General features: G+C 34.1%; 1 protein-coding gene across 6 annotated transcripts in view; it reads right to left on the bottom strand.

Annotated features, from left to right (window-relative positions):
• The window catches only part of LOC145239767 (uncharacterized), a 759,337-nt gene that overhangs the window by 605,860 nt on the left and 129,967 nt on the right, over positions 1-23,510 (bottom strand). Inside the window, exon 2 of one of the 6 annotated variants that reach the window (XM_080103199.1) lies at positions 1,267-21,589. The exons of the other annotated variants lie outside the window; for them this stretch is intronic. Coding sequence (XP_079959325.1) covers positions 21,540-21,589 — 50 coding nt within the window. The 3' untranslated portion in view covers positions 1,267-21,539. Of the gene's footprint in view, positions 1-1,266; positions 21,590-23,510 lie in introns of those variants that run through there. 6 annotated transcript variants of the gene reach the window in all.

Consider the following 23,510-nt stretch of genomic DNA (forward strand, 5'->3'; position numbering starts at 1 on the left):
AAAAACATTTTTCATAAGGTTTCAAACTGTCACTGCCTGATAATATCTTTCAAAAGGTCACTGCCCACATAATAATTTCCCTTAATTTTAGGGAAATTATTATGCAGGCAGTGACAGTTTTAGTTAGACAAGTTTCAGAATCTGTCCATATAATACTTATTGTTGGCTATATTTTTTTTTTTTTTTTTTTTTTTTACCTTGAAAGCTCCTTACCACAAGTGGCCTCATATCCTGTCTGGAGCAATTTCTACTAAGAGAAAAGATTTTTTTTTGAGAATCATGTCAAAAAGATTTCTTTTATTGATACTTGATTCAAACTAAGACCATTCCTATAAAATACCAAGAAATCGAACATTTGGGGTCTTTTAGTGAAGACAAATTTTCCAATCAATCAGCAGAAATCGTTTTGATTTTAACAATTTACTCTGATTGCTCAGAGAATACTTCATTCTGAAGAGAAATTCTAACCCATCAAATTTATTTCAGTCGTGGTTCTGTATTACAAGGGTCATTCTAGAAGTAAAGTTCCCTACTTTTTTTACTCAAAAAGTTGAAGAGCTACGAAGATGAGAGTGGTACGTTTTATACCCCAGAATTTATTTTTCTACAGTCACCACCATTCTCAATACACTTTTGCCAGCATTGAATGTTGGCTGTACATGGATATTTGGAGCGCGCTTTGTCATATGAGGGTTGTTTCAAAAGTAAAGCCCCCTTTTTTTTACCTTGAAAATTTGAAGAGTTTATGAAGATAAGAGTAGTGCTATTTAAAACAAGGAAACTTCTGTTCTCCAGAATTTATTTTTCTACATAGTCACCACCATTCTCAATGCACTTTGTCCAGGAATTCACTGATGCATCTATGTTTCTGATACACATCCATAACAGGAGTTGCTTTCTTAAAGCTTTACACTGTCAATATCTCCAACAGAGAGATGAAACTTTCAGATCATAAATGCACAAGTCCAGACATAACAATGCAATTTGCAGTCGCCTCTGATCCATGTGGACGGAACTAAAAATAGGAGACATTACTTTTGGGACACCCCTCATATTAAATTACATTTGGATTATAAAAAGTAAAAATTGAATTTTATTGAAAACTATTTTTCATTAAATAAAAATATTAAAATAGAACGTCATATGGTTTTAATTAAAACCGAATTTGCTAAGTTAGTTTTATATAGTTTTGTAAAAATGTCATGCGATCATTTTTATGAGCGTTTTTATATTGACAACCTTGTTTATTCAAGAAATAACATCCCCTCTTCTTTTTTCTTTTTTAAAACAAAAAAGTGTTATTGAAAAACTTAATACTTTGAAAATCTGTATTAACCGCTAAAAATATCTCTGCAAACCGATTGTAAAACTTACCTCCAGTCTGAAACTCTGGACGTTAGATCTCTCAGCCATTAATTAGAATAAGACAAATGAATTTTAATGTACAATGGCAGCCAATCATTTGATGGGTCAGAATGAAATATTCGCTGATCAATGAGAGTGAAATATTAAAAGCTAAAAAAAAAAAATCTCTTCCCAACGATTGTAAAAACTTGCCTCCAAATGTAAGACCGCTCAACCTAGTAATAGAGACGGCCTTGATTAAAACCTGCAATGAACTATTCAGCAAGCTTTCATCAGATCCAAATTTAAGGAAAAAATTAAAAGATTCACTTCAACTGTCTATCCCTCTTCATCCCCCCCCTTCCCTAAATTGATAAATTTCAGTTTAAAAATTAAGATCGAAAAGCTATAAGATAGAGAGGGGGAGGAGGAGGAGACGCATTTTTATTACCTGAACGATAAACAGTAAAGAATAGAAATTTGGCAATTTATTTTATTTTATTAAATATTGTCTACACTCATCGAAATATTTAAAGTGCACCCGACGATGCGGATGTATATACGGCACACTCACGTTGACACACCGGTTCTCGCCAGATCACTGAAGTTAAGCAACGATGATCCTGGCCAGTACCAGATGGGTGACAATTTGGGAAGATTAGGCACTGTATGTATTGCGCCGAGTAGTAAACATTTCCAGGTTGGTATCTGGCGGCGCGTTTAACACCTCTGAATCAAGACAGAAAGCAACAGGAAACTACCGTCTTTACTTGTCTTCCTAAGATTACCATGGCTCAACAATTTGGAGAGCCGTGGTCGCTGACGCTATTAAAACAGCAGAGTTGCTGATGATGATGATGATGATGATGATGATGCCGATGCCGATGCCGATGATGATGATGATGATGATGATGATGCAAAAGAGAGTTTACTGCCTCATTTTATATTTTTAGACGTTGGGAATGCAAGATGCATGCACAACCACATCTCAGGGGGCCTGGTGCCAAAACGAAAAGAAAATACACTTGAGGCATTAAAACTAGAGTAGTCCGCACCTTAAAATCATGTGATACAAATTGTTGGTGACCAATAAGACCATTTCAGTTCTCGGTTAACTATAATTTTATACAAGAACTAATCTTTTTTTTTTTTTTTTTTTACTAAATGTCACCGTTTATCAAGGACAGGGGCGAAGGGAGGCATTCAAAGATAAAGAGATCGTCAGTTGGACGGTGAATGCCACAGTGCAAGGATTAGAAACAACTGAAGGAATTGAACATAAAATTTCTTGAGAGGAATTGTTCATCCAAGAGAACATCAACAAGTATTTGTTTATATTAGACTTGAAGACAATAATGTTGTAGCCAGCTGAAAAGCAGCTTTGTGGTATTTTCTTCAATGGACGAGACGCTCTAGGTAGGAAACTTTGTTCATGGAAGTTGCATTTGATCTTTAGTATAGAGAGAAAGGAAAGTTCCCTGCTGAGGTTGTAGCCCGGTGAAAGTGTTTTACAGAGACACACAAGATTGAAGCTCAGTCGAGCACCTACTATGAAAATGACGACACAGAGAGGCTAACAACATATCTTTGGTGTAAAAGGAACTCTTATGGCTTTTTTTCCTATCCACTTTAAGGGATAAAATATGTGTTTAAATATTCTTTAATTCAGAGATTGATTTATATTTGATAAAAAAAAAAAAATCGGCGATTGTGCAGTATAGTTAAGAAAAACAAACTTACACCAAATAACTTACCAAATGCAAGAAAAGTTAATCAATCTGTCTAGCTTTTCAATTTTGAAACTAAGTGGGGTTTTCTTTTGTTTTTATTTTTGTATTATTTTGTTTTTCAGTTTAAAAAGTTTGTAAAAATAAGAATTTGATGTGAAAGTTCAATGTTGTAGGTTTAATAGCTGAAAAATCGAAAATTAAACAAAGATACAACTAATAAACGTCAACAATCGGTCAATTATTTCAATTTTTGATCAACCTGTTTATTTTGAACTTGCTGAAATTTTATGTCAAAATACGTTGGCATTCGATATCAAGTGGCTATCCATGTTATCTTTAAAAACCTTCTCGGTTGCGATACAAAATGATTTTTCAAATAAAAGCCTCATCAACGGACGAAAATGATTTTTCAAATAAAAGCCTGTCAGTCTAATTTTAGTAATAAAACATCTGATTTAAGATCTTCAAAGCTAGTATACCTTATGAGAATGATCCAGCCAGAAGCAACTCATACAGATAAGGATTATGAATCCATCTTGTAATGGGGGTAAGCTGATATACTTATTTCAGAAATAAATTAACTTACCTCGAGACAAATACAGTTACATCTAAATGTTGTGGCAGCAATTTGTGCATTCATTTGCCATTTGGTTGTGATCGCAGTTGAGGTTCTGATTTTAATCAGTCCAGCAGAAACTGAACCATGTCTGTGACCTTTTATCTAGCAGATACGGCATTTGTTCTGGGTAGTCCTAGGAGGTTCACTTGCCTCCTGTCTTTTGGGTGGAGTAAGCTTAATGCTTAAGGTGCCTCGATCAAGGAATGCTGATGGAGCTGCCAAGGCAATTTTTAAAAAGCCAGAATGCTCATCTTTTAGGAACGATCACTTGACTCTCCACCTTTTGACCCTGTATCATACCTTTCTGCTGTAGAAAGGAAATACTGTTATTTGTGGCAGTTATGGCTCAAAAATAATGATGTGTACTTCTGTAACAGTTTTCTTAATACACTTTTTGTTAATTGAGTAGGGAGAAAATATGTTAAAAAATTAAATAGCGGTACACAAACTTATCCCAACTACTTAAGAGATATCCAGAATCCTGTTCACTTCTCAGCAGACAACATAGCCCTCATCAAAAAGTCATGCAACAAATATTTATATCAACACAATAGATCTGTATGAACAAGTATTCACATGCTATTGTTTTTTTCTAAAATTCTTAGACAATAATGATAAATGGATTGACCTTAGTCAAAGGCAACAAAAAGGCTCCATTTTCATTGACTGAATTAGGAGATGAGGCCATTTCTTTCCCTGGACTGCTCCACTTACTCTTGATTCTCACCTTATATTGAGTGTTTAGCAAGGGGATAGAAAGTATCATTTTTTGAGTCTGTTATTGTCTGTACAGAGGATTGAACACCAGGCTCTTTATATTATAAAAAGATAAAATAATTTTAAACTGAATATTATTTTTGATAGAACTTAATATCATTACGGATATGAAACTCTAAATGCTGCTTTTTTTAATATCTCTTATATAATGGGCAAAATGGACGCGAGCATTTGTGTATGCCCATGAAAGGCTTTTGGGTGGGGGTTATCGCGTCGGTTAGATCCCGTGAGAAGTTTTCGCATACTTCCCAGATCGTAATATCTCAGATTTGCAAAAGCACATCATCTCTATCTTTTTTTCATCAAGTTAAACAAAATTCCCACTGTGCCGCAATGTCGGTTGTTTGTCTTTTTCGTATAAATAAAGCAAAACTATGGGAATGCAACCGCCTGGTCTTCAGGCCGGGTAGTATCTGTTCTGTAATTGATTCTTGGTCAATGTAGGGGAAACCCTTCATACTGAGACAATTACTATTTATTTATATACTGCCAGATTGCCCCCTTTTGGGGGGGAGCTGGTTTTCCCCCCACATTAAAAACGACCTTGTGTCTAATTTGCTGTCATGACAGGTTTAAAAGCAACGCCATTTCTGTAAATCATCTTTTGTTTGACTACGTTAGATTTGAACGCTTTACACTTCCTGTTGTGTCATGGAATTGCGGTAAGACGTCAGATTTTTTTTACACTTTCTTTTCCGCCTTGGCGTCACGGGTTCGAGCCTGCCTGCCTGCCTACTACCCCCCCCCCCCAATTCAACACCTCCAAACAGCTGGGCAACGTCGGGTACCCTGGCTAGTTTTTAATAAAAATAAAAAAATGATTTCATCAATAATTGTTCCGTCATCAGGCAGCAATGAAAGAACAGACTTGAATTCTTTTCATGATGATCAAAATTTGAAAAGAATAAAAAAGTATGAAAATTAGAAAAATACATTAAAAAGTTCTATGCTATATCTAAAAGTACATAGCACATCAAGGGAAACGTATTGATACAAGTAATATTTAATGTGAAAATATGAACCTCTCTCCCCCCCCCTAAAAATCATTAAAAATAAACTCTTGATCTTATTTGATATGCACAAGGAGAAATAGTATCTATGTCCCCAATCTCAAGGTCAACATCAAAATTATCAAATTTCAGTAGGAATGAACAACAGACATAGATAACAATAGAAATTAGGTTTCTGATTTTTTTTAGATCAGGATTGAGGATTTGTATTATTCAGAATTACTGTTCTTATCTTGAGCTTTATTTTCACATTTCAACCAACGTAACCTCCAACCTCCTTTATGTGTATCTTGTCAAACTCTAGCATCTGCATGGAACTTAAAATGAAGACCTTTATTTGATCTAGGGTAGCATGTTCTCATTCCGTCAGCCATGACCGGGTACAAGTCTTAATTTGCAACTGTATTCTTAGTATCACTCACACTGAGAATTGAAGCTTCAACCTCCAGAAGAGTGTCACCTAGAACTGGGTTTTACTTAATACTTCATCTGTTATGCCATAAGTCAGAGTTTGACGAGATACATCTAAAAATATTGGGAGGTTGCATTGGCCGAAACACTGTAAGAAAAACATCCAAGATGAGAACAGTGATCCGAATAATCCGAATAATAGAGATGCCTGCATCTAAATAAAATCTGTACATGTTTCTGTATTTGTATGTATGTTATCACCTGCCACAACTATTTTTTTTTCAAAAAGAACAGCCATTAAGAAAGAAATCCAAGAGGATAACCTAGTTCAACACGTGGAGTCCTAAGCAAAGAAGACAATCACGCTGGCACACCCAATAAAACCTAAAGGATTTGTATCCCTGAGCCGTGGAATAGAGATGAACTTATGCTGACCGGCTGTGCAAATTGATCATCGTTGTCAGTCAAATTTGTGTCATTGATTCAGTGAAAATATGAGAAATTGACAGCATCTCTTAATTTCACAGTTCTCTCAGCTTCCAATGTAGTGTAATGTTACACATATTTACACAAGTATATTTTAAAAATATTTAGATTATAATAAATAAATAAATATAATGGTAACAAATATTATTAATACTGAAGATAATAATATCAATTCATGTAGTCTTGTAACATAACACACGCTTACACAAATAGACCCAACACGTTGTAGTAGTCACAGTCACAGAGGAACATAAGACAAGTAATAACTCAACTCCTTTTTGGTCCCTTAACAAAAGGAGTGTGGACCTGTAAATTCACCCTTGTCCGTTTGTCTGTCCACACTTTTCTCAATAACTACGCCTTGGAAGTTTTTGAAATTTTGCACAAACATTAAACATGATATGAGTAAAAAAAGTAACAGAAGGGATTTTCCAGGAAAACTTCGGTTGCATCCCCCCCCCCCAGGGGTGCCTTTCGAGTTAAAATGGCTAAAATTGACACTTTTGTACTTATTAAAAAAAAAAAAAAATTGATGCCTTGGATTTTTATAAAACTTTCTGAAAAGTTGCAACTAACTGATTTCTATATAATTTTGTTAGTCTATACTTCGCGATAACTCTTGGGTGTGCTCTTTTAGGGCTATTAAAAACACTACGTTTTTGGGACTATTTTGCCATATTTGTCGAAAATTTTCTGTGTATGTCTATTTAGCAGTTTTGCATGGTGCTGAACTCAAATTTAAATATGTTATGGTCTTAGGGAGTTTGGGGGCTAAATGGGGGGAGGGGGGATGATGGGCTTAGTCATTTCTTTTTTTGCATGGTGCAGAACTCAAATTTACATATGTTAAGGCCTAAAACTGCATCGTTTCTTCATTTTCACCAGGATTTGATGTTCCCTGGGAACTTTTGGGGCTAAATGGGGAAGTGATGCTGAACTTTTTTTTATATACCTGTGCACTCATGGAGGACCATGCATGCTTCGCTTTTTTCTTTTTCTTTTTTTTTTTTTGTAGCAACATTTATTTCCTCATTCTCCCACCACGCATGATTTCTTGTGACACCACCCGGTTCCAATGTGGTCGCCCTCCTCTCTGACCTGTCCTCTCAAACATGCTGTCTCTCCTTTTTATATTTATTTTTCTTTTTCCTTACCGTGACGTCCTTTTTTTTTTTTTTTATGGCTCGGTATTTGCATATAGCCACCATATGCGCACTGTTACAGAATCACACGTGTACAACCCACCTTCCTCAAACACAAACTCCCTCATTCTTCAAACGGTTTGCCCAAGATCGTTTAATCTGCAAATAATTGACTGGAAGAATTGGGCAAGATTTTGACGTTAGTCCGTGTAGTCATTAAAGCCAAAAATCACCAGGGTGCCGCCATTTTGCTTTCTTTTATCATTCAGCAGCTGAACCTTGCAGGATGTGCAGACACGTGAGCGTTTTTTGGAGGCAAGTAATATTACAATTTTCTCTATATTCAGCTAAACATGTCTGGGGTATGAGGCAAAAGGTTTGGTGCTTTCTGAAACGTATTCAACTTTTCACACGGATCATAAGAGGTCTAGTAGAGGGGAGAGGCTCAACCAATGGTCAATCAAATATAATCATTTTTTAATATAAGCAAAAACTATTTTTGCAGACTCTTGTGTCATCTCACGATGCTACAGGGAATGCTGCCTCGACTCACGATGTTGCAAATTCACTTGGAACTGAATTAATGGCATCACAGATCTAGATCAGATATATCTAAGGAAACATCAATTTTTATTATGTATTTTTTTTAATGAAAATTGCTCCAGTCACGGCATGAAGCTTCTTGATGTAAGGAGCTAAAAGATTACAAAATTATTGCAAAGACAACAGATATAGGCCTATTGATCTCAAGTCTCGAAAAGGTCAAGGCTATAGATAGGAGGAAAACAATCAGCAGAAAGAATTTCACAAGTCTGTAGTTCTTGGGAAGAAGCTACTGAAATAGAAAACTACTGTAATGAGGTATAAAAACATAAATGAAGACCACTAGATTAACAAGTTAAATAAACTGGAACAAAGGAAGCAGGAGATAGATGAGGCAATTCTGAAGTACAAATGACATAGTAGTAGTTATAAAAAAAACAATACTAGCAATGTCATTGTGAGAGAGGGCACAGCAAAGAAGAAATTTCTTATCAAGGACCCTAAAATGCAATAGATTGAGAACAGTGCTCCATTGGAAGGATTGACAGATTGCGACCAATCAAAACAATGATATATCAGTAGATAATAAAACAGGGTTGTGGAAGGAAACCTATTACTTTAGTAGATGGAGGTCTGTGAAAAAGGGGTCAGCCAATTTCAATTCATACACAGAAAGTGATACATTATGAAAAATGATAAAAGCAAAAATTAAAAACATGCATAATTTAGATTATTCAGACTGCTGGTCTTATCTTGGGTGTCATTAGTATAACATTTGAATAAGGTCATAGGTCACATCGGCTGAAACATGCTTGGTGACTGCAAGTATGTCAAGACACACTCGATGCAGAAACTGTGCATGAGGAATCAACTGCAGTGAAGAGAGTCAAGCAGCGCGACATCAACAACCCCAACTTTCATCTGCACCAAGTGCCGCAGGGACTGCCACTCAAGTTGGATTCTACAGCCATTTCCGGTCGTGCAGATAGACACCAGAGCTACACCATCTCACAAGACGAACAGGTAGCGACGATGAATCCATGCCAGTTATGTTATTCTTAGTTTTCGTCTGCAGAAAAGATTGAACCTTAAACCGTCAAAAGACGGTCGTTTAACACCGATTGCTAATCAAATGAAAGGTTCAGTTTAAAATTCCATACAGATTCCGGAGGTCAGCATAAAGATTCACAAGTTTAAAAAGAGATGCCTGAAAAATGTTTGACTATATTGGCTAAAACATTACAAAAATAACAACCAAGATAAGAATAGTAGTTTGAATAATTGAAATAATGAATCAGTATCCCAGATGTTCCCAAGCATCAAAATCTTCAAGCCATTACTAATACTTCTTAAGAGAGGGAGTGAAAGTAACCACAAAGTCAGTGACCAATTGGAAAAAAGAATCTATATATTAATACGATAGCGTGTGTGTTATTTATTTTGTATGTTATGCTTACATCTGAGTGATTGTCGTTTAATTGTTATGAACTTCCATTTCTTGTAATAAATAATTTATGAAGAATTCTTCCTAAGTTTTGGTTTCGTGTACAGCTGATGGCACTTAAGTAATCTATTTTTTTATAGTTTTATCAAGAAGTCTTCATAAGTTTTGGCTTGGATTATAGCTAAAGGAACTCGTGTGTGTGTATATATATATTTTTTTTTTTTTTTTGGTTTCAGTTTCGATTCAAGCTGATGCATGCGAGTTATATGGATGTGTGTATATATATATTTTGAAATCTCAAATTTATCTATCTATATATATAAAAGGCAAAATGTGTGTGATCATTTTGTGTATGTCTTCAAACGGCTTCTTTCGCACGCACTCGCGGGGTCGTTACTATCGCTTAAAACTGTGTATATAGGTCCTATGTCATAATATCTAGGAATTAGGAAAGCGCGTAGCGTATAGATTTATTTCCATCGATTTTTACAAAATTATTGTTATTTTGGCTTCTCGCGTGTTGATTGGGCTTTTTAGTATAAATAAAAGGAAACTAAACTCAAACGGACGTGTTCGCGGCAATGCGCCGGGAACAGACGCTTACGCTGCGTGACTTCTATTTGACCTTCTTAATTAGGTCAAATGGAAGCAGCAAAGTTAACTTTTATTACGCACGCCTGTTTTTATAGTTATAGTTAGATAAATAAATTCAAACAAGTCTACGCTGTATGTCGCGGTGGCCCAATGGTAACATCGCATGTTTTTTTTTTTTTCACACATTAATTTCCAACTGAAAGGTATGGGTTCGATTCTCATACTCACCTACCAAAACATTTTTTTATTATTATTTAAACCCCCCCCCCCCGAGTTTTGATTTACCGGGGATTGCCGGGTACTCCCCGCTAGTATATATATATAAAAGCGAAAATGTGTATTTGTATGTATGTATGTGTGTGTGTTTGTATGTCTCGCAAAAACTTTCGACATGAGTCACGGATTTTCACGAGATTAGTATCATTTTAAAGTTCTAACCTTCGCCCGACAAATATCGAAAAATTGGCCAAAAACATTCATTTCTTCACCCTACAATCATCAGTTTTCTACAGTCAGCAAAAACCGTCCTCTCATGACAAGTTCGCTTCTCCACATGCACAAATGACGTCAGAACATGATTTACTTTAAATATTAAAAAAAAACAATCCAATTTCGTCGACGTCGTCTTAGCTCAGTTGCTTAGAGGGCGGCCTCATTATCTAAAGGTTTTGGGTTCGAATTGTGGTGTGAGATGTCTTCTTTTTTTTTTTTTCGATTTTTTACATTTTAATATTGAAACAGGGTTATTTAAGCCAGCGTTTTTTTTTTTTTTTTGGGGGGGGGGGTTATTTTCCTGATTTTTTAAAGAAGCTTTAACGTTCGTTTTTCTGTTTTATTTTTCCATCACATTTGCGTTCTTTTCTTTTTCCGATTTTTACATTTAACATTGTTCGTTTGCCTTACGTTAGTTTTTTTTGGGTGTTTTTTTCGATTTTTTTTAAGTTTTAGCATTTTAATATTTAAAAATATTTACTTCGCTTATTCTTATGTTTTGATTAACACCCTCCCCCGCCCAAGCACACACACCTCTAAACACCCGCTAGTAATATATAAAAAATCGATAAAACATTAACTCTATAATATATACGAAATTTGCAAAAATTAAAATATTATATTTAAGCATACTTTACAACCAGGCTATGCTGGGCATCCCTGCTAGATTATATAAATACTTTTGCAGTTTTAAGAGCTACAATAATATCAGAGCCTTTCCATTTACGTTGAACATCTACAGAATGCCAACATCAATATATTACATATGAAGGAGTCATCCGTGGAATTTCCACAGGTCCCGCTAGTGAAACGTGACTAGGATTTCTCTCCTGTTCGATCTTTTTCAAGTGACAAAAGCAGAGTAAATTTTTATATTTCTCAACCAGGACTTAGCATCAGTCGCATTCCTTAGTGTGTTTTGTCTCCCAAACAAGAGCAATGTTTTTGGGTTGCTAACCGGAGTCTTTGACTAAATTGCATCAGCATCAAAATTCTGCCAATCTTTTAAACATAGCGTGGGTGTAGAGCAATTGCAGAGCAACCAGTCGGAATGCATGTGGTCCTCGTGACATCGGACTACAGTTGGGGGTGGGAGGAATAATTGAATTCTTAAGATTACAAATGACAAAGTTGAATTCCAAAATCTTCAGAAACAAATTATTACAAGAAGAAAATCTGTTAGGCAGGACCTTTTAAAATTTCAGAAGTTGAAACGTAATGGAAGGAGGAGGGCAGCGTTTCGCTATAGACTCCTGATGGAAATAGTTACAAAAGAACAAATATCCAATAATATTTTTCTGGTTTTGTTTCTAAAAGGTCAAGTCATCTAATAGGTTAAAGATTATGGAAATGGAGTTTTAACAATGACTAATTTGAAATGGTGAAGAAAGCTGGGGGAGGGGGATCATAACTAAGGCTATGACAACAGCATATTCTTTTCATTGTTTTGACTCTTGAGTATATTTCCAACACAGACACAGTTAATTAACCGAGAACCACATCACTCTATATAAAAGAATATGCTGTTTTCATAGCCTTAATCATAACTTCTAAGTTTTGATTCAATTGATGGAGAAACACATGCTTGTGTCAGCCATGATAAAACACTTTGCTACCCCCCCTCACAACCATTTTTATTATTAGTTACAATTTAAAAAAAAAAAAAGTATGTATGTATTTATTTTTTTTATTTTTTATATTTTTTTTATATTTTCACCCCAAACAAGGCACAATGCAACTTTGATGTAGGGGACTACTATCAGGGACATGAGTTGCAAGAGTACTATTTAAGGAGTTGAGCAGCAAGATGTCTGTTCACATTACATTTGAACTTATGCATGTCAGTTCAGTTGGGGAAGCAGTTCTCTCCCACTGCAAGAACTTAGACACCAGGGTCGGAAAGTGGGATTGAGAAGTCAGCACCCCAAAGGGGCACTCTAACTTAAAAAAAAAAAAAAAAAAAAAAAAAAAAAGTGCCTGGACCGCCCTGTCGGCATTCCCCAGTGAGGACGCTTCAGGCGACCAGCAATAAACTAACCCCTTCTCAAAGAGAGAAGGCAAGGCCTTGGAGGGTGGACCTCCTAGAACTGCGCAGAACTAAACTCCCACCGTGAAATCAACAGGGACAGGATCATTGTTTTGTTGTTAGTGTTATTTTTTATTATTTTTGTTGTTAACTCACTAGAAGTTTTCACCCAGGCCATCAAAGATTTGTTGGAGAAAACCTGTGGTGTTCCCTGGAGTCTGAGTGATGACGATTCTTCCCAGATTTTCAGTACTTTCCACCTCTTTCAATAACCTTTGAAATTAATTTGTGTTATTGCAACAGCCGTTTGTTACTGTTATTTTTATTATTATTTTTTTATACTCACTAAGAGTTCTCACACTGATCATCATCAGGGATTACTCACCAACATGAACCGATGGTATTTCCAGGTGTTTTGGGTGACAAGTCTCCCCAGATTTCCAATACTCTCCACCACTTACAATAATCTTTGCAAAGGAGTTTGCATTATCACAACAGCCGCTTGCCATTGATTTCTCACTAGCAACAATCATTATCTTCACTGGAATTTGGGTGGCAATAAGCCTCTCCAAGATCCCAGTAGTATTCAAATTCATCTAGTGGAGGTCTGTTTAGTGTTTTCTCTCTTCATCCTTTCATGCCTGTTTTCTGTGGTAACAGTCAAGGATGATGCCGTTTTATTAGGGGCAGGGCAGTTTATAAGATTCTTACAATTTTGTAATTATTTACACATCATTCGTATTTGATCAGAATCAAGGAGTTTTTTCATAAAATATTTTCTTTTCTCACCTCTCACCAATGCAATAATACGTTAATGCAATTTCATATTCATACATAATTATCACCCTCGACTCCCTTTTAAAAGATGGGATCGCCCGATAGCCAAAGATGCAATAAAAAATATAGGTTTGTAAATTTCATCTAATGACACTGGCATCAAATGTGAAACTAAAATCAATTTTCTTGACCTTCGAGCTAGGATCAAAATGAAGTATCTGTTCTGTTCAAAGATCATACAATAATATTGTGGAATGTACATTTGTAAGTCCATCAAATAGAAATATGTCAAACTCCTATGAGGGTTTTGAAGATAAACGTCTATAATCAGACATGTATGGAAATAATGCAGTTTCAGAACTGTAGTGTTCATCATCTGTGGAATTTTCACGGGTTTTACTACTATTACTACTATTATTATTATTATTATTATTATCTAAATATTAATTGACTTGTCCATACGTCCAGTCTCACAAAAAGAAGACACTATCTTCATCGCAAACATTAATGAAAAACGAATTATCTCCCTTTATAGTCACTCTTTATCAGTTAACAATCATTAAAAACCATTTCCTCACCAAAATTTAAAAAAAAAGAAAAAAAAAAAAGAACATGGCTGTGTTTACGGTTTCAGAATAGAAAATATCCGCTAAGTGTACATCTTCAGAGATAGACAGATATAGAGAGTGTGTGTATTCTTAAATAGAACATGTTGGCGTCTTTTTGTTCCATTTTTTACTAAAATAATAATGATAATATCATTCATTAAATTCTGTCTGTTTGTTTACAATATTACATTAGCTGATATTTGGGCTTAATGATGAATACCCTGGAAAAGTGACTTCTGATTAATATTTAGTTTTAAAATATGCAAACGAAGAAATGATTTTCAACGATTTTAAATGGTACCTCTTCTTTTATCATAAATTGAATTCATTAATAAGAAAAAATTAAAATAAAATGGTGAGATACACCCGGGCTTGAACAGGGGATCATTCGATCTGTAGTCAAATGCTCTACGACTAAACTATAACTCCAAATTATAATAATTCTGTTTTTTTGTTTATCATTTATTTATGATTTGCTGAAAAATTTTATGATCTCCCTTGGCCGGTGTAACGTAAAATATTCTTATATAAAAATTATTATTATTTTTTTTTTTTTTAAGAGAAAAACTATTTTTAAGATCGGATTTTTTTTCGATACTTATCGGATGAATTTCTGCACAAAACATATCTAAGAACACTGCCAGACATATACATTAGCTTTGCGTGAAAATTGCAAAAGATAGGTTCTGAAACGGCTGAGCCTATGAGGAAGGAACTCACACGCACACACACAAAGTGACTTTTATATAATAGTAAGGATCACGCAAAATATAAGTTTCTATCGCTCCAGAAAGTACTTCCCAACACAATCCTCTATTGTATAAGAACCGGATATATCTTAAGATGAAGTACTGCTGTCTAGAAAGGTGCAACTGTCATGACAGGAAGTAGTGCACAGAGTAAAAGATTGGCCCTGCAATCTGGTAGAGGAAAATCTCTTGTCCCTAAAATCTCTGTCACACAGAAAATAACTAGCCTCACTACTTCATAGTTATGTTCATGGTAGGTGCTCGACTGAGCTCCAATCCCTGTAAAACATTCACGGCGACAACTCGTCTAGCTACAATTGCAGCAAAGAACCTACCATCGATGATAAAAGACTACTTCCCAACCGACTACATCATGGTCGACTTCAAATCTAATGTAAACAAATACTTGTACCGCCCTCTTGGAAAATCAATTCCTCTTAAGTGATCTTCTACCGATTCTATCATTGTTTAACCAACAATTTTTACTCATATTTCATTATGAATTTTGGAACAGAATTGTTAGATATAAAAGGTATATAATAATCTATATACCTATGAAGTCGAACTTTCCTCGTTCTGACATTGATATTAAAAGCCTACTTTTTCTCTTAAAAATTAAAGCAAACTTTTTAATCTACTTAGTCATGAATACGTGAGCGACTACATGAAGGTTAACTAATTTGCATATTTCTATTAAAAACGAACGATTACGTTCATTTTTATGATTTCCTATTAGATGATGCGTTTCATTTGACTATTACGCTGAATTCTATTTATGTATAGTTTTTACATTCCACATAATTGCATAGAATTTAAAATGAAAATGTTCTAGCACACGGAAATATTTTTATATACACCTATATCTATAAAGGTGAGAATGTGTGTGTGTGTGTGGAGACTTCTCAACCTACATACTCAATGAATGTTTGATTTACAGACTTAAGATTTAGTATATAGGGTATTCAGATGTGGAAAACTTTAATCGGTTTTTATCTGGAAAAAAGGGCTGCTAAGAGGTCAAAATTGAAAAATTGGTATGTAGGTGGGGTAATCGGATTTTTATCTGTCAACTGTTTCACTAATACGCATGCGTGAATCATTCACATGATAGATTACTTATGTTAAGAATAAGTAGATTTGAAAAACCATTTTAAAGAGCGTCAAGCTGGTCTAATGGTTATCGTACTTGACTCACCGTTTTTAAGTTTTGGTTTCGATCTCAGTTCAAGTATTTTACTTTTTATTTTACTTACAAGAAGTGAACTCTCTAGAAAAAACATAATACTCATATGCACAGGTCTCAGTTTCTGTAATATTTTTACGTTTAAAAAAAACCCCAGTAACATTAAAAAGAAATCGAGATAGTAACCTAACCTAAACTTGACAAACAGCATAAAAATTAAGAGAAAGAACTGTACATTTATAAAAGAATAAAGATTTTTTTTTAAATTCACATTTTATATAAAACAAACAAAAAAAAAACACGACAAATGAGTAATCACAATTTAAAATTAAAAAGGAATTTCACTATTTACCCAATTTTGCAATCTATACCTAACTGATACCTAATAGAACACATAGAAAAAGGGAAGGTTCCATTCAGTATTGTGAGACAATGGATACACCCTGAAAGGGTGACGACACATGTAATTGAAAAGCAAGGGTTGCACAATCCTCAGCCACAGCTACTAGATTCTACTGGCAATAAGAAGTGCAAGATGACCAGCAACAATGCAGAGATAAGCAGAGAGCACATACAGCATCTGATATTCCCAAATGGCCACCCATTTTATAACTGACCAGGCTCAATGTTGCTTAACTTTGGTAGTGTAATGAGAACCAATATGTCAACATGATTATGTTATAGAGAATATAATTCATTGAATAAATGTTGAAAAATTAATCAAAATTGGATAATCCTAATTGAAAGAGCGTGTGTGTATGTATGTATAAAGTAGTAGCATTTGTGTGTGTGTGTGTGTGTGTGCACAACTTTCCTATGGCCTACACCACTGGATCTATCATGATCAGACCTAGGGATGGTGCATACCATTTTTCAAGGTTAAGATCATATTTAGTGCAACTCTTCATAAAGTCCGCCATCTAGAGATGGTGCACACTAAGGATGTACCGATTACCAAATTGGTTGATTACTGATTAATTGAATTGTACAGTAAATTGTGACGTGTGAACCAAAAAAGCCTTCTTCATCAGTCATACTCTTGTTATTATATATTTTTATTTTTCTGGTTTAGATAATGTTATCAAGATGAATTACTAATAGATATCAGACAAAAGTAATTTAAATGCATAAAAAATTAAGTAAATATTGACAACAACTTTTAACCATTATGGCAACAAGTATTTTGATGTAGATCCCAAGAATAAAAATACAGCTGCTTGCATGTCAAACCATCACATCAAAGGGTGACAAATCAGCAAAAACTTTTATAATGACAAATATGTTAAAACCATCTTAGAAAGGTTCGTTCAAAAGGAGCAAAAGTTGCAAATGAGAAAAGGAAACACAATGAATATTCACGAACAGACATTCTAAAAACAAGTGGCAGTAACTACGAACTTCCAGCGAAACACCAAACTACTATAGAATTTATATTGGCCAAAAAGAAAGTTTGGAATATTAATGATCACAGGTCACAAAAGATCCATTATCCGATAAGAGAAATGATTGCTGCTGATATTCAACCATATTCTGTAACAGCCGACATTGGATTTAATAGGCTTATTGCAAAACTTTGGTCAAATTACAGCATTCCATCTAAAAAGTACTTCACTGTAAAATAATTGATATATTTTCTCAAGTAAAACAAAAATTCAATTGTCTCTTGATGAAATTAGCAGCATTTCATGAACTACAGACATTTGGATAACTACAATAGATAATGCTCGCTTTCTGAGTTTGACAGGTTTTCAAATGACTGAACAGTGCAGAGCTGTGCTTAGAGTGGTTCCATTCCTTGGTGCACACAAAGATGCAAGAATAAATGAAGAATTGCACAATCTTCTGGATGAGTATAAAATCTTCAATAAAGTTTTTTTTAGTCTTGTGGGATTCAGGAACAAATATATTAGCTGGTGTCAGGGAATGTGATTTAAAATAACTATCATACATTGTAACTCAGGCTGTGAAGACACCCATTACATCTAACAGGAATATAGTTTCTCGCTTTAATCACTTTCTATTAGCAAATTAATTGAAATACAGGATCAGTTTTATTTGGAAAAACAAACTCATTCAAGATGCGATCTCATAGTGGAATTCAACATAAAATAAATTAAGAACAAAGAAAAGTTCTTGTAATGCGTGCTGTTAAGATTCCTACCGTAACTTATCAATGGGGACTTGTTTGAAAAAATATCCAGTTCTCGAGTCTATTTGAAGAAATCTCCAAAGAAGCAAGTCACAAAACATCAACCATATCAATGATACCTATAAATTTAGCTCGGAGGTTATTTCTGTCAAAAGCTGTCCAATCTAATTCTAATATTTCAGATTTTAGTGAAATCTTTAACATTGTTTAACAATTCAGGTTATCAATGGAAGCAAGATTTTCATCCTATCTAAATGATAAAAACTTGTGCATCCATGATTCAAATATTAATTTTAAAAGATTGGCATAGAAACATGTTTAGAATTGGATTCTACATCTACTTTTCACTGATGATCAGCAGTATACACTACCCTGCTGATGATGAAAAAGCACAAACATGTGTAAATTACAACATTGCAACTTTGAAACCAACTGACAAAAAAGTAACCAGTAAAAATGTCATAAAAGATGTTTTCATCACTCCTAAGATAAGACAATAGGAAGTGAAAGTACAATTATTTCTAATTAAATTTCGGCCTTCATTTTTGAGGTATGAAAAGTGAACATTGCATCATTTATAATAGCAAAATTGCACTGACGGACAATTTTTAAAGTATCAAATTAAATTTTAAACGACAGTAACTAAAAATATTTAATATAATTCTATACTTAATGGTTATTATGCCTATTTTTTTTTTTTTTAAACAATTCCAGCTGCAACTTACTTAATTATAAGTCGATAAAAATGTTGATATGTTCAATTTTGGTGGCAGAAATAAAGTACCAAATGTCATAAACTTATACTAATTTTAAAATCACATATCACAAAACTATTACAAGAGGCAGATCCGGAACATCGCATGCCTAATCAATACATATTGTAGAATGCTATATCCAAATGTCAGCTCTTTACACGATGTACTTTTAAAATGGTATCTTCAAGAAAATGTAATAATTTTATGCAGTATTTTTCACTTTGTTTATCATGGCGATGTAATTAAGTAAACATACATGTTCAGCATCAATTTAACTTTAATAAAGGAAAACGTGGCATGTTATCAACGATAGAGTTCTTTATACAATTGGTATTTCTTTGCGATTTGTTGAATTCTTTGCTTGACATTGATCACATTTGTCCATTTAAAGTGGTTCCCTCAACCCCTTCCCCAGTCAAACACATTCAGAGAAAAAAAACTTCAGTTGTCCTTCAATGCTTATGGCACAAATCACTTGTTTTGTATTGTTTATTAAATTGTTAGGTGAAAGTACAGACTAATTAAAAAAAAAATCCTCTCCTCCATTTGTTAAGAAATGGGTTTCCAAAAAGTTATCTGCATAACTACTATTGATTTATTATCTTTATTTTATCTTTGTATTGGCTTTGTGCAAGTTAATACTGTGATTGTTTACAAATGATTTCCAGTTTGTGTAGACCGAACCGTTCTGCTTTACGTTGAATGCCCAGAAAAAGTCCCTTCTGATAACATTTAGCAGTTTTAAATAAGCAAACGAACTTGGCTATTTTTAAGAATAACAGAATATCTGGTAAACATTAATCAGAAAGGGCTTTTCGTGGCATTTATGTGAAGCAGAATGATTTGCACAAATCGGAATTTTTTAAGAAATCCATTCATTTTTTTCATACAAGAATTTGTGACACTATAAAATTCCTACCTTAACAACTTACCATCAGGGACTTATTAAAAAAATTGTCCAGTTACTAAATCCATTTGAAGAAATCACCAAAGAAACAAGTTTCAGAACTTCAACCATATCGATGATAATACCAACAATTTTAGCTTTCAGATTATTTCTTTCAAAAGCTGTCCAATCTTATTCTAGTATTTCTGGCTTCAGTGAAATCTTTACCATTGTCAAACAATTGAATGAATCAATGGAAACAAGATTTTTATCCTATCTAAATGATAAAAACTTGTGTGTGTCTACTTTACTATTCAAATTTAAATTCAAAAGAATGACATGAAAAACACTAAGAATTAGATTCTACATCTATTTTCTACTGATGATAATGAAACAGAATCAGCAGGATACACTTCTTCAAACTGTTTGAGAGTCAAGAAGATCAAAGTGAGATTAAAACTGTATCTCTTTCAAGCCTGTTTGATGAATTAGTTTAGAATAAACTTACAATAACAAATCAAAACTTAGAACAGGTAGAAGCTGAGTTAAACCTGGAGGCTGCAACTACAACAGAAATACATAATCTAAACTCCAAAAGGAGTAAATCCCTTATGGTCAAGTGCACAAAAGAACTTGACCATTACGTAGTTTTACAGATGATGATACATTTCAGTGGAATAAGACACAGGAGACCTTACCACTGCTGAGTAAACTGGCTTCAAAGGACTTAAGTGCACCACCTTTGTCTGTGGAGAGTGAGAGGCTCTTTAGTACAGGTCGTAATGTGTTTGAACCTACGAGGAACGGGCTGTGTCCTAAGAATAATGTTTCTACATTAACAATTAAAAGTATTCAACTTTAAATACTGAGGAGACTATGAGCAGAAGAGGAAAGCAGCAAGAATCGAAGAGAAAGTAAAGCAGCAACAAATCTCCAGCTTATAGTTATTAACTTAAAGAATTACAATTTGTAATTTGTAGTCGGTTTGTAATTTCTTTTTCTTATCAAATTGTTTAATTATATTCATTTCAAAATTGGAAATTGTATTTTGTAATTTTAGTTAAGGCAAAAAACCATAATAGTGGGCAGAAACTTAATTAAATGTTAAGTTCAATCAGCAGTTACCATGTTAATGCGTCAAAGCTATCTGATGAGTCACTTGGCAGTGATGAAATGATTTAAATTTAATAGGAAAGAGAAAAGTAAATAATCAGCCGATTACCGATTAAAGTAGCTGATTGTCAATTACTTGCCGATTAATCAGTACACCCCTTGCACACCAACTTGAGGTTCGCCACCATGGCGTTCACCAACTTCTTTGTGAATTTGAATCAGATCACCCTCCTCCATTCCCACCACCTCAACCAATTAAGCAAATGTTAACCATTGTGATTCTTTATAATTGTTTCAATTTTTATATGTAAGAATATAATAACCTATGAATGCAACGTATTTGCTTTTAAAGTTCAGAGTTGGATTTCAGTCACTTCAGGAGGTAGTTAAAAGCAATTAAGCAATAGTTGCTCTTACACCATCCACTTTCTGAAAGGGTACTTGCGAAGGGGTACCCGAGTGTATAGCAAGTCTCGCACGGAGCACGTGTATTTTGTTTAGTTGGTTTATATAAAAGGCCTCCAATTTCACAGATAGACATTGTGTGTATGGGGAGGGTACGAATCACTAGTGCAGTGATTGACATCATAAGTTGGGAAAATATTTTTAAATGTCTTAGAGAAAGGAATAAAAATAGAAAATCACAAAGGTTATTCTAATTCAGTAAGAAAACGAAACGCATTTAGAATTTTTACAAAATTCTAACCTTTTTTTTTCTTTGTTTGTTTTCGACAAGTCAACAGGTACTTACCTGAAAAGAGAAAGAAAAACATTTGACAAAATAGAAATTTTAATGAAAAGTAAATGCAATAATGTAAAATAAAGTAAACCTCTTTAAGAAAGAAACCATTAATACATATACATGTGTGCGTGTAGTTATAAATATAACAGAAAGACAAGCTCATACAAAAAGTAGTAAAGATAGAATTAAACAGAGACACTTCCTGTTATATGACGTTTGTTTAAATGAAAACAAACTGCCCAAATATATACACACTAGCAGGTCGCTTTACGTTTTCCGGTCGTAAAATATACTTAAATATATTTTAATTCATACAGATTTCGTATTTATTATAGAACCAATTCTTTATTATTATGTTTTACCCAATATAGAGTATATATTTTTTTTATATGACTTGAGTGCTATCAGCTAGAATCAGAACCAAAACATAGCGCTCCAGTCACAGTCGTTACCGTTTGAGTCATCCTCGAATGGATAAGAAATAGTTAAAAACGAACCGACTTTAACATATAAATGTATATTTGCGCATGTGTACAAGAGCCCTTCGAGTCAACTTAAGCCTGGAGAATTTTTTTTCAATTTTGATCCCTTAGCAGTTATTTTCTTTTTGACAAACAAAATCACACATATACGTGACCTTGTCTGTGAGTGAGGAACGGTCTCTACCAAACTTCTGTCATTTTTTTGGTCTACAGATTTGAAACGTTTTCATCTATATACATGTACACACACGCGACGTCGGAGGAAGGGATGGGGAGGTACAAACGGGCAGAGAAGCGTTAGGTACTAAATATACCAAAATCTAAGATGTTCTTCTATTAAATTTTATTAAAAAAAAAAAAAAAAAAAAGAAAAAAAAAAGTGGTCTTGAAAAAAAAAAAAAAAAAAAAAAACACAAACAAAAGACAAAACAACAAAAAAAATCAATCCGATCATGTCCGTTTTATATTTTAAGAATACTCTCCAGTCTATAAACAGACAGAGACACACAGACGTTCTTTTAAAAAATTATTTTTAAATTCTTATCCACGTACTGAAGTGTTTCATCCTTTTCTGGGAATCACTAGTTCTGCCAGTCACAGAATTTAAAAGCCTAGATCCATGTTAGCACTTTAATTTATCTGAACTCCTAGGATCAACAATCATGGTCAACGGAAGAGAATTAAAGTCTATTCATGTCGATGCATACATTATGCAAAATTAAAAAGAGACAAGGCCGATAGCCATTAAACGCATGCTCTTGTGTAATGAATGAATGCGTGAATGTAGAGTTGGCATGAAATTCTTAAAGATAAACTAAAATGACCGAAAAATGGGCTGAAATGACTTAAATAAATAAAAAGTAAATGACTTAGAATGACTTTAATGAACTTAAGGATGAATTGAATGACCTTAAGAATGACTTGAATGCTTACAAAAATAACTGGAATCCTTCAAAAACAACTTGATCTGGAGAATGACTTGAATGGCTTTGAGACTGACTGGTGATCATTTTACATTAAATTAATACAGAAAAGTGATCCCCCACTTTATATCACAAAGTTACAACCATAAGTAGAACATATACTAAACTTTGATCTTGGCCAAAAGGCCAAGAAAAGCTTAAAAAGCTAAGAACAGCATCTATTAACAACAGACCTTTGATCTTAACCAAAAAGGTCAAGCACAAAAGTGTTACCGACGGACCGACGGAGTGACTTATAGAGTCGCTTGCACGCGACTAAAAATGGATAAGACATCTTTGGATTATACCGGATACGTATAGCTAGTATACTACTACTAAGAGTCTGGACACCGTTTATTATACCGTTTGCTTAAATTCTCATCTGTACACAACGTTTTTAGATGGTGAGCTGAAGCAGGTGAAATAACCCACTTTACAAACTATTAACAAAAGATTAGAGCTGGTTAATAATGCGGAGACTCGGTT

The sequence above is a fragment of the Euprymna scolopes genome, chromosome 19 (assembly GCF_053919585.1).
Source record: "Euprymna scolopes isolate OS-2025 chromosome 19, ASM5391958v1, whole genome shotgun sequence".
In the NCBI taxonomy this organism is placed as follows: Eukaryota; Metazoa; Mollusca; class Cephalopoda; order Sepiida; family Sepiolidae; genus Euprymna; species Euprymna scolopes.